The 12,892-nt window shown below is 35.6% G+C and overlaps 1 protein-coding gene across 3 annotated transcripts; it reads left to right on the top strand.

Annotated features, from left to right (window-relative positions):
• The first annotated feature begins 403 nt into the window (after positions 1-403).
• LOC141300704 (palmitoyltransferase ZDHHC20-B-like) lies at positions 404-12,806 on the top strand. Of its 3 annotated transcripts, none has more exons than XM_073831002.1 (14): positions 404-583; positions 1,172-1,198; positions 1,886-1,980; positions 2,196-2,316; positions 3,530-3,599; positions 3,746-3,778; positions 3,877-3,997; positions 4,689-4,724; positions 4,917-5,049; positions 5,733-5,859; positions 6,848-6,940; positions 7,042-7,160; positions 7,247-7,294; positions 8,864-12,806. In XM_073831002.1, the coding sequence occupies exons 1-13, from the start codon at positions 412-414 to the stop codon at positions 7,288-7,290; spliced, it is 1,191 nt and encodes a 396-aa protein (XP_073687103.1). In that variant the 5' UTR covers positions 404-411; the 3' UTR covers positions 7,291-7,294; positions 8,864-12,806. The 3 variants fall into 3 exon arrangements, with proteins under 3 accessions (XP_073687103.1, XP_073687104.1, XP_073687105.1); XM_073831003.1 differs by having other exon boundaries at positions 7,045-7,160; positions 8,864-12,805; XM_073831004.1 differs by lacking the exon at positions 4,689-4,724 and having other exon boundaries at positions 8,864-12,804.
• The last annotated feature ends 86 nt before the right edge of the window (positions 12,807-12,892 follow it).

Below are 12,892 nucleotides of genomic sequence, written 5' to 3'. Positions count from 1 at the left end.
ATATATATATATATATATATATATGTTTTTAAATACAATTTTTAAATTATAAATCATTTAGTACACAGAAAAAGCCAAGTTTGACCATCTGTCAGACAGGTTTGTTGTGGAGTTTAGGCCTAGTAACGCAAACTAATCCTTTGGTAGACTTTATAGAAATTAAGAATACTACTATGAAAAACTTCTACATCTATGCAGTCTGTCCTTCGTTCTGGCATAATGAATATTAACACGCGAGCCATTGATTCGCCAGTAGACTTGCGCCCGCTTAGCAACGTCTCTGTTTCAGCCAATCAGGTAGGTGTACTTGGTAAATGTTGTGCAACGTCATGAATATTCATTATCCAGCCCTTCACCATAGTACTGCGAAATGAGAGGCGGAGCCGAACCAGCGGGGTTGGTGAGGCACCGATGGACGGATCACATCCCTCCCTTCCCGTCTTTTGTAGTCAAGGAAGGGGAAAGATGGCGCCTACACATGTACTAAGATGCTGCCAGAGGGGTCTGGCGTGGATACCGGTGATATTTATTGCCTTAGTGGTGTGCTGGTCGTATTATGCATACGTGGTGGAGCTGTGTCTGTGTAAGTGCGCTTTATTCATACCTGACGGAAACGCTCCAACCGGAAGTCATTGAACTGAACCAGCAATGAATGATTTGTTTACATGAGCTGGCTAATTAGCGTATTGATTTTAAACTGGAGGCAAAACAACAAGGATTATGGTTTTAGAACATGTGCTTCACAGCATATTTAAGATTAGTAAATGTTTATAAGCTTAGTGGTGACAACTGTATTCGTTTATTTGACAGTTTACGTAATTTTTATTTAGCTGTTAAGCATTGGATTATTATAAATTAATATTTACAACGTTAAAGTAAGAAATGTTTCGTGACAAGTCCAGGATTGTTTCCTCTTTAGAAAGCAGACTGCGGAGAGTTTCTTAGAGAAGTAATACCACAAATTGTATTTTCAATATGGAAAAGATTATAAGTTATATAAGCAAACATGTTGACAAAGTCAAGACTCAAATCTTCTGTCATATCTCCAAATAATGTGTATTTCATACTTTAGCAGTGTTCAAGGAAGCAGAACAGTGATAAATCAGATGTGCTATGAGTCATATCTGCTAACTAAATTTCTTTTCTCTTTCTGTTTTTATATACTCAACAGTTACTATTCCCAGCCCTATTGAAAAAGGTGAGTAAAGCTTCACTTTTTAAGCAAAAAGTCAAGCAAGGGATACTGTACGGTCATGATGTTGCACATTTAAGCTGTGAAATTTACAAAAATGTACATACATTTGCAAAAAACAACAACATAAAAATGTACATTTATGCATTTGCCAGATGCCTTTACCGGAAGGAATTTACGTTGCATTCTAGATACACATTAAATAAAACATTTAAATGTAAAACATTTGAAATAAATGCACAGGAAATATTGAGTTTAAATTATTTTATTATATAATTTAAAAAATATATAATAATTCATAGAATGATACAAGAGATAAATTGGGAGAATAGTTTTGACCAATGACCAAACAATCAGAATCAATAATTTCAAAGACCATTGTGAAAATGTATTAAATTCACAAACCAAATAGCTATTCACTGTGTTATGTGTTATAGGAAAATTATTAATTTCAAGAGTTAAATGTATTTGTATATATGTTTCTAAAGGTACAAAGTCACTTTGGCACAGTTATCAAGCTATTACGGGTTTATTTAGTCCATGCTTGTGCTGACTACAGCCTTCCAGCCCAGTCAGACTGCATCAGCAATCACAAACGTGACTGATTTATACTCGCACTGTTTCTGGCAGGCTTTTCTCTGCGGGCTCATGCGGTCTTGTTGTTAATGACTGTACTCTTTCTGTTCCATTCAGCCATCTACCTGGCTGTGTTTCACGTGTCGTTCATCATGTTTGTGTGGTCGTACTGGAAAACTATCTTTACAAGACCAGCAACCCCTTCCAAAGAGGTACAGCGGGTATACAACAAACAGTTTTATTGTTTTGTACATGCAGCTCGTGGTAACATGCCGCATAGGTGATTATGAATAAATGCACACAATATTTACTTGTTTCCATGGAGTGAGTGTTTTTATATGTATCATTTTACACGCTATTGTTTCTCAAATGGAACATGCTGCTGGTTTGTCACACAGTGAGCTGATTGATATGCATTGTGTCTCAGTTTTGTCTACCCAAATCTGAGAAAGAGCAGTATGAAAAGGAACAGCGTCCAGAAACTCAGCAGGAGATCCTGAAGAGAGTGGCTACTAGTCTGCCCCTCTACACCCGCACTGGGGCAGGAGGTTAGAGACTGACTCAAACACATAGAATATGTAATAAGAAATGACCCACAAGACTAGATTGAAAGGGAAGTTCACCTGAAAATTTTAATTCTGTCATTAATTACTCACCGTCATGTCATTCCAAATCTGTAAGACCTTTGGTTATCTTCGGAACACAAATTAAGATATTGTGAGAGAAATTCTTGAAGAAATTAATTATTTTTGTTTTCTTTGTGCACAAAAAGTATTCTTGTAGCTTTATAAAATTACGGTTGAGCCACTGATGTTACAGAGACTATTTTAATAATGTCCTTACTATCTTTCTGGGCCTTGAACGTTGAAAATAAATGAAGCTCTCGGATTTCGTCAAAAGTATTATAATTTTTGTTACGAAGATGAATGAATGTCTTACGGGTTTGGAATGACATGAGGTTGAGTAATTAATAACAGAATTTTTATTTTTGGGTGAACTAGCCCTTTAAGCAAAGACATATTTTAAAATGTAATTTATTTTTGTGATCAAAGCTAAATTTTCAGCAACATTACTCCAGAATTCATTGTCACATGATCCTTCAGAAATCAAATTCAGAAATTAATACTTTTATTTAACAAGGATGCTTTGAATTGATCAAAAGTGATGAAAGACAGATTTCTATTACAGATAAATGCTGTTCTTCTGAACTTTCTATTCATCAAAGCAAGCTGAAAAAAATCTTCTCAGCTGTTTTCAACGTAGTAATAATAATAAATGTTTTTTGAGCAGCAAAGCAGAATATTAGAATGATTTCTGAAGGATCGTGTGACACTGAATGTTGAAGTAATGATGCTACAAATTCAGCTTTGAAATCACAGGAATAAATTACATTTTAAAACATATTTAAATAGAAAACAGTTATTTTAAATAGTTAAACTATTTCAAACTTTTACTACTGTAGTTTGGATCAAATAATTGCAGGCTTGGTGAGCAGAAGAGACTTCTTTAAAAACATTAAAAATCTAAAAAATCTAAAACTTTTGACTGGTAGTGTATGTAATAATAATCTATATTTAAACATTGATTAAGTGTTTTACCAGGGAAAAAAATAAAATACCAGATTGATGATCCTGTATAATCTTTATTGTAAACTTGTAACAATGTATTTGAATAGAATATGTCTATTACTATTATTACTGATTTTGCCATAAAAATAGACATAGAAACTTGAAACATAATATTTTCCCCCTCATCTTCTAGCTATCCGGTACTGTGACCGCTGCCAGGTCATCAAGCCAGACAGATGTCATCATTGTTCTGCATGTGACATGTAAGTCTTTGTAGTGTCCCATACTCAGTTCTTATGACGTTTTGTTTTCATGTTTCATTTGTGTCATTTTAGCTACTCTATACACCATATTTGTTGGTCTTTCTTGAATTGCCTTAAAACTTAGTGCTTGTTTTCGATACTGACAGGTGTGTACTAAAGATGGATCATCACTGTCCATGGTGAGTGAGATGCAGATTGTTGGCACTAAAATTGAATTTACTGAAAACAAATCAAAGAACACCCTGCTAACATCTCCATTTCCCTCAATCTTCCACAGGGTCAATAACTGTGTGGGTTTCTCCAATTACAAGTTCTTCATCCTGTTCCTGACTTACTCGCTTGTGTACTGCTTATTCATCGCAGCCTCTGTCCTCCAATACTTCATAAAGTTCTGGACAGTGAGTAGCTCAATGACCTTTCATCATACACATTTGTGAACATTTCTTCTATGTACGTACACATGTTCATTGTCATGTTGTGTTGTATGAAGGTAAGCCATTATGTGATTTCAGCAGGTTCCTGTCTGCATTTCCTCCATGTCATGCATCTGTTTATTTTTCATATATCTGGCTTTACTTGTCCACCCTTCGTTTCAACCTTCAATGCTACTGTTCAAAAGTCAAGACAAAATTCAGTTTTGGTATCACCCAAAAATGAAAATTCTGTTAATTTCTCACTTTATTAAAAATAAAGATATTTTTAATTAAATCCGAGAGCTTTCAGACCCTGCATAGACCGCAACGGTACAACCACGTTTGAGGCCCAGGAAGGTAGTAAGGACATTGTTAAAATAGTCAATACAATAAAAATAGTCAATGCAAAAGCGAACAAAGGACTTACAGGTTTGGAACAACATGCGGGTAAATAATTAATGACAGAATTTTCAGTTTTGGGTGAACCATACCTTTAAAACAAACATAAGAGTCTTCAAAAACATTTTTTAAATCTTACTGACTCCAAACTTTTGAACGGTAGTGTATATGTTTCAAAAAGCTCCTGTTTTCTGTTGTAATCCCTTCTTGCCTGTCTCTCTGCGCCCAAAGCTTTTGCTCTCTCTGTGTCTAACAGTCTGTCTCTGTTTGCACTAAGCTTTGCCGGAGGAAATCGGCAGAGAATTGTCCAAAGGTAATCCCTCACAGTGTTTAGTAAATGTGTCAGTGTTAGCGCAATGAGTTACGTCGACCATGTTTTGTCGCCTTAACCCTGTGACCCTAACGTGCCTGTCAAGTTGTGTCAGAGTCGACCTGTTGCCCGTGTCTTGCTCGTTGTTGATCTGTGTCTCACAGCTCTCCTTTCTCTCTCCCCCCTCTCTCTCAGAGTGACCTGCCAGAGTCTCACGCCAAATTCCATGTCTTGTTTCTCTTTTTTGTGGCGGCCATGTTCTGCATCAGCATTCTTTCACTCTTCACTTACCACTTGTGGCTTGTGGGAAAAAACAGGTCCACCATAGGTAACACACCTGACCATACTCACTTCTCTGTATCTTTGTCTACATGCACTGTGTAGATAGATTCATGTTTCTAACGAAGCTGTCATGCCTGTTGCGCACTATTGTTACCATAGCAACTACAGTAGATGTGCTGTACACAGGCTAAATCTTGTTCGGATTTATTTTGGTAAACTGGTCTTTCAAATTTCCTTGTGTTGACCAGATCAGTCAAGCAGTCTTTAGTCACTTCCCTACTTGTTTTTCCATCATGCCCTGTAATTTTATTTTGAAAAAGCATAAATCCACTTAGTTTCAGTCACAGAAGCTCAGTGATTTCATGTTTTGGTTTGTTTTAAAATGAAATTTAACCCTGTGATGGCAAAGCTGAATTTTTAGCATCATTACTCCGGTTTTCAGTGTCACATGGTTCTTCAGAAATCATACTAGTTGTGCTGATTAATATTTTTGTAAAAACTGACACATTTTTAGGATTCTTTGATTACTTGAAAGTTCAAATAACAGCATTGGAATGTTTTATAACATTTTTAATGTCTTTACTATCACTTTTAGTATATTTAATGCATCCTTGCTGAGTAAAAGTACTAATCTCTACAAAAAAACAAAAAAAAAACCCTGCTGACGCTAAATTTTTTAAAGGTAGTGTATTCATTTTAACCCTCTTCTGTGTTGTTCTTCATGTTCAGAAGCGTTCAGAGCCCCGGTCTTCAGAAATGGCCCTGATAAAAATGGATTTTCCCTGGGCTTCAGCAAGAACATTGCTCAGGTGTTCGGGGACCAGAAGAAGTACTGGCTACTTCCTGTCTTTACCAGGTGAATCTGAATATCAGCATGTTTTTATTAGTGCTGCTTATTAAAGGGATAGTTCACCCAAAAATGAAAATGACCTTATGATTTACTCACCCTCAAAGCCTACAGTTGATGTCAAAAGTTTACATCCCCCTTTCAGAATCTGCAAAATGTTAATTATTTTACCAATATAAGCTGACCTGAATAAGACATAAGTCACAAAAAATGTTTACATATAGTCCACACAAAAAAATGACCCTGTTCAAAAGTTTACATGCCCTTGATTGTTAATACTTTGTTCTTACCTGAATGATCCACAGCTGTGTTTTTTTGTTTAGTGATAGTTGCTTATGAGTATCTTGAACAAAACTGCCCGCTGTTCTTCAGTAAAATCCTTCAGGTCCCACACATTCCTTTGTTTTCCAGCATCTTTGTGTATTTAAACCCTTTCCAACAATGGCTGTATGATTTTGAGATCCATCTTTCCTTCAGAGGCTACAGAAGATAGTTACGTTTCCCAGAAGACAAAATAAGTTAAATGTACCCTGATCTTCAAATTCAAAAAGATAAAGCATTGTTTCATTCTGAAGCATCAGTGAGCATTTGATCTTTCTGTAATAGTTGCATATGAGTCCCTCTGTTTTCCTCAGTGTGAAAAGATGGATCTCAAAAGCATACAGTCATTGTTGGAAAGGGTTGAAACACACAACATTGCTGGAAAACCGAAGAATTTGTGGGACCTAAAAGATTTTTCTGAAGAACACCAGACATTTGTAATGTTACAAAAGGTTCTTTTGAATCCTGAATACTGTCACATTTTCCACAAATATAGTAATTATGTGACACTGAAGACTGTAGTAATGGCTGCTGAAAATCCAGCTTTTCCATCACAGTAATGGTAGTGTGTATCATAGTTTTGCATGCTCAAACGCAACAATCTTCTTCCAAAAAACTAGTTCAAAATGACATAAGTGTTTTAAAATATGCATTTAAATTTCTTTTTCTGCTATAGTCAAGGAGACGGCTTTTCTTTTCCTACAAGGTTGGTCACTGTTGATCCAGAGCAGCCCACTGAATCTTTCCAGCCTGCTGAGTTGGATAAAGGGTGAGGAGCCATTTCTTCTCTCTTTATTGGGGGACAGTGTTTGTGAAACACATAACCAAAACCAGATGTACAGTAGTAACTCTCAATATGGTTCTTTCCAGCAGTGCTGTAGAAGGGTCTGCTGAGCAAACCACTCCTCTCAGTGAGTCCCAAAACCGTCTGTTAGGCAATGATTACTATGCTGAAGAAATTCACAAAGAGACAGATGTCCTAAAGTCTGGTAGGTTACATATTTTGCTGAATTCTAGCAAGGAATGAGGATAACAGCGTAATAGCTTCAAGGATAACAGTCATTTTGCCTTTCAGATGAAAGTGAGGCCATCACAATCTCCATTGACAGCGAGTCATAGCCAGGTAAGATGATTTCACACAAAGCACTGTTAGTAATATATGCAACATATACACGCTTTAAAGGAGAAGTTCACTTCCAGAACAAAAATGTACAGATAATGTACTCACCCCTTGTCATCCAAGATGTTCATGTCTTTTTTTAATCGTAAAGAAATTGTTTATTTGAGGAAAACTTTTCAGGATTTTTCTCCATAAAGTGGACTTCTATGGTGCCCTGAGTTTGAACTTCTAAAATGCAGTTTAAATGCAGCTTCAAACGATCCCAAATATAGCGAATTCTAGCGAAACGATCGGTTATTTATTTATTTTTTAATTACAGTTTATTTACTTTTTAACGTCAAATGCTCGTCTTGTCTTGCTCTACCTGAACTCTGTTTTTTTTTCTGGTTCAAGACAGTTAGGGTGTGTTGAAAAACTCCCATCTTATTTTCTTCCTCAACTTCAAAATCATCCTACATCGCTGTTTTACCTTTTTTGTTAAGGGTGTTTGATCTTCTTTGCATGTTCATTTTGCAAACTCTGGGTCAGTACTTCAGCAGCGATGTAAACTGATTTTAAAATGTTTTTTAATGTTGAGGGAGAAAATAAGATGGGAGTTTTTCAACCTACCCTAACTGTTTTGAATCAGAGATGCACAGACTACAGGGTGGGCCATTTATATGGATACATCTTAATAAAATGGGAATGGTTGGTGTTATTAATGTCCTGTTTGTGGCACATTAGTATCTTGAATAGTATGCTAATGTGTGACAAACAGGACGTTAATATCACCAACCATTCCCATTTTATTAAGGTGTATCCATATAAATGGCCCACCCTGTACTCATGCACATTGCAGAGAGAGACGAGATGAGCATTTGTTGTTACAAAGTATATAAATTGTACTAAAAAATAATAATAATAATAATAATTTCGCTAGATAAGACCCTTCTTCCTTGGCTGGGATTGTTTGAAGCTGCATTTAAACTGGAAGTCCAAACTCGGGGCACCATAGAAGACCACTATATGGAGAAAAATGAATGAAATTAAATGTTTTCCTCCTTTACAACTGAAGAAAGAAAGACATGAACAAGAAATGCAAAGCAATTAAGGTTTTTGAGGAAAACATTCCAGCTTTTTTCTCTCCATATAATGGACTTCAACGGTTTGTGCTAGTGCAAGATGAGCATTTGTGGTTAAAAAGTATATACATTTTTATTTTTATTTTAAGAAAATGACATCATTTTGATAGATAGAACCCTTATTTCTTGGTTGGGATGGTGTAGAGCCCATTGAAGCTGCATTGAAACTGCAATTTGGACCTTCAACCCATTGGCCACCATTGAAATCCATTATATGGAGAAAATTCTTGGAATGTTTTCCTCAAAAAACATAATTTCTTTACGACTGAAGAAAGAAAGACATGATCTTGGATGACAAGGGGGTGAGTAAATTATCAGGAAATTTTCATTCTGTCTTTAAGATGATTTCTGAAGGATCATTTGACACTGAAGACTGGAGTAATGGCTGCTGGAAATTGACCACAAACTTGAACTGTAGTAATGACTGTTCCGATGTCATTTCCTTCCCTAGGACTGAAGCTGGTGAGGGGTGAGTCCTCAGTGGTCTCGTGCCTTTGACTCCCAGTATTGGGGACTGTTGAGGAGAATCACAGCCATCAAAGCTGATGCCTTAAACAGCTCTTTTTCTCTAAAAGCTCCTGAACATTTTCCTTTCCCCATCACTTCTGGAGCATCCCAAGTCTGTCCTCACCTCTGTAAAAAATTACTCCCAGTCCACGTTCAACTATAGTAGCTGCACTCTTTTAACAAAGAGGTTTGCACGCATGTCTTTCACATCCATCGTTTTTGCACAGCAAGCTGTTTTGTTGCTCAGGCCTTCACGAGACATGCCGATTTCATGTGCATGTGAATTGATACAGGTGATAGAAATTTCGAAACTCTTCTCCAAGTGTTTACCAGGAAATGCACCACATCTGGTACCAACTGCTGTTTACTTGAGGGAAAGATGGGAAGTGTTTTATTTTCTGGATTTGTACCAAGTCTGACTGAGCTCATCTGGAATCCTTTGTGCCACAGAGATGGCTTGATGCAGAGAGCAAGGTGCTCATTTGCACTTTTACGTTTTGGAATATATTATGTTTTTTTGTTGTTGTTTTTTTTTTTTACACTTCATTTACATTCTTCTAAGATATATATATATATATATATATATATATATATATACATATATATACATATATACATACACACACACACACACACACACACGTTCACAAAGTGCAACGGAGTGTGTCCAGGCAAAGAAAAAAATGCCTCCAAGAGACTAAGCTGCTCCACTTATGGTGACTTTTAGTATTTTTTGTTGTCGTCGTTTGGAGATGATTCTGGCGTAAAATGTTGTGCACACGTTGGCCACTTTACATATGCCAAATAAAGGGCTTACTACCAGAGCTCTAAACTCTACAGGAGTGTTTACAAAATGTAATACCTCTCTGCTCATGCAGTGTAGCCAGTGTCATCTTGGAAACCAAATGTAAATCTTTGTAGGTTCCTCCTGCAATATCAGAACTGGCCAGCAGGAGGCATTTACACTGCTTGATATTGTATTACACGGTCAGAGATCTTTGGTATTGTATCACCAGACTTTATTATACTCTCAATCCTCAATTAAATTATGTTTTTACCCTTTTTTCCTTTTGTATTTTATACATAAGCATTGTGAATAGCTCTATAGATTCAGAATAGTTATTTTTAAGCCATTTTTGCAAAGCGGTGAAGCTGAAAGGTTCTTTTTGTGTATTCATATTTGTCGTAAGTTATCATTTGTAAACTCTGGTCCGGTGTGGAATAATAATTGTGCCCGTCAGCTGTGACTGTAGCGTGAGCTTAAGTGGAACTGATGTGTGGAAATCCAGATGTGTTTGTGTACTACAAAGTGAACCACAGTGATTGCTTTTGTTTGTGTTATAACTTTTTCTAAAGAAATGCCTTGACAAATCAAGACATAACGTTACGTGCAAGCACGCATTGAGGTGAAACATATTGAGGCCTGTTTCCGCCACTGAATAAAATCGAAAAAAAAGGTAATTGCAACTCTTTATCACACAATTATGAGTTTACATCTCACAATCCTGACTTTTTTTTTTTAAATTCTGTGAAATAAAGTCAGAAATGCGAGCTAAGTCAGTATTGTGAGACATAAACTCGCAATTCTGAGAACATACCAGTATTTTTATCCTCAAAATTGGACTCTATAACTCAAAATTGCGAGTTTATATATCACAATTCTGAAAAAAAGGCAAATTGCAAAAAAAGTCTGAATTTATAGTTTATATCTCACAATTCTGACTATTTCTCAGAATTGTAACTTTATTTCTCAGAATTAAGAATTCATGTCTCACCAATCTTATTTTAGATTTTACAATTGCGAGTTTTATCATGCAATTCTGAGAAAGTCAGAATTGTGAGTTTATATCAATTCTGATTTTGTAACTTGCAATTGTGAGTTTGTATCTGGCAATTCTGACTTCTTTTCTTGCAATTGTGAGTTTGTATCTTGCAATTCTGACTTTCTTGCAATTTCGAGTTTATATCTCACAATTCTGACTTCTTTTCTTGCAATTGTGAGTTTGTATCTTGCAATTCTGACTTTCTTGCAATTTCGAGTTTATATCTCACAATTCTGACTTCATAACTTGCAATTTCGAGTCTGTATTCTCGCAATTCTGACTTGTTTTACTTGCAATTGCAAGTTTGTATCCTGCAATTCTGACATTCTTGCTCACAATTCTGACTTTTTTTTTCCTCACAATTTCGAGTTTGTATCCCGCAATTCTGACTTTTTTTAACAATTCTGACATTCTTGCAATTTCGACTTTATATCTCACAAATCTGACTTCATAACTCACAATTTTGAGTTTGTATTCTCGCAATTTTGACTTTTTTCCCCTTGTGATTGCAAGTTTGTATCCCACAATTCTGACTTTCTTGCTCGCAATTGTTTTTCTCACAATTTCGAGTTTATATCTCACAATTCTGACTATATTTCTCAGAATTGCAGGTTTGTCTCGCAAATCTAATTTTAGAACTTGCAATTCCAAGTTTTATCATGCAGTTCTGAGAAAAAAAAAACATCAGATTTGTGACTTTATATCTCACAATTCTGACTTTATTTCTCAGAATTACAAGTTCATGTCTCTCAAATCTGATTTTAGAACTCACAATTGCGAGTTTTATTGCACAATTCTGAGAAAAAGTCTTAGTTTATATCACAATTCTGACATTCTCGCAATTGCAAGTTTGTATCCTGCAATTCTGACTTTTTTTTCTTGCAATTTTGAGTTTGTATCCTACAATTCTGACTTTCTTTCTTGCCATTCTGACTTTTTGTATCGCAATTTCGAGTTTGTATGATCCCACAATTCTGACTTTCTTTCCGACAATCCTGACTTTTTTTCGTACAATTTTGAGTTCTATCACAATTGACAAAAAAAGCCAGAATTGCAAGATTTAAACTCATTGCAAGGAAAAAAGGTCAGAACTGTGTGAGAAAAAGTTGCAATTACTTTTTTTTTTTTAATTCAGTGGTGGAAATGGCCTTTCATAGAACAAGTAAATTAAGCAGTAAAAAGAGATAAAATATCTCCATACAGAAAAACAATGCAGTCTTTCACAAATTTAGATAGACAGATGTGCTTTATTTATACACCTGCAGCATTTATGGAAAAATCTCAAATCTGACTTGCGTGACTGATAGGCATGTAAGTATTACCAGATGGATTTTAAAGTTCTTCAAGACATTGTTGACTGTTTCTGTGCTGAGAACTTCTCAGCTTATCACTTTTACCATCAGTGACCATGCTTACGTAGGTTACTGGTGGTTATGGAAATTGCAGCGAGTAATTTTGTATGTAAAATGGTGTAGCTGTTTTTGTGGTGTTAAGGAATGCGTATATTGATAAAGAGTGTTTTAACCTTTTTTCTTATTCACAGCCTTTATAATATTGTTCTTTTTTTTTTTTTTTTTGTATATCTCAACCTTTTTTGCCCTTCATTACATTTTATACTTTATCAATACGGAAAAAATGAACATGAAGCCATAATGAAATTACTCTGGAAGATTTGGTGTTGGTGTCCTTGTACCATTTTCTTTATTTCTGTCACAAATAAAAAAACGAAGTCTTGTGCTTTAATGCATGTCCAGAACAGTTACATATTTGATCTACAGATGTGCAAGCCTGGATGGAGAACTTAGAATTTTTTTGAATGACATCTTTTAAAAAACATACGTTACAGATAAAAACAAAGACATATTTTTTAATTTTAACATGGATATTTTGTGAATGAACTACATGCTTATATGTAACAAGTAACAATAAATGTCCTTTTATAAAAATGTCTCTCTCTCACTCTGTCTCTCTCTCTCTCTGTGTGTGCTGGTTTCAAGGGCTGTTCTTTTACCCTGAACTCTTTCCAGCTCATTAGCACAGAGGCCATTCAACTCTTTCAAATCACAAGTTCAGCATGTTAAACATACTCTTCTCATACTCCTTTAACAATCTTTGTAAAAATGTGTACATGTATTGTAAGCCTTGTGAAC

Source organism: Garra rufa, chromosome 24, assembly GCF_049309525.1.
Source record: "Garra rufa chromosome 24, GarRuf1.0, whole genome shotgun sequence".
Lineage (NCBI taxonomy): Eukaryota > Metazoa > Chordata > Actinopteri > Cypriniformes > Cyprinidae > Garra > Garra rufa.
The sequence above is the reverse complement of the archived record's forward strand: the minus strand, read 5'-3'. Positions and strand labels throughout refer to the sequence as shown.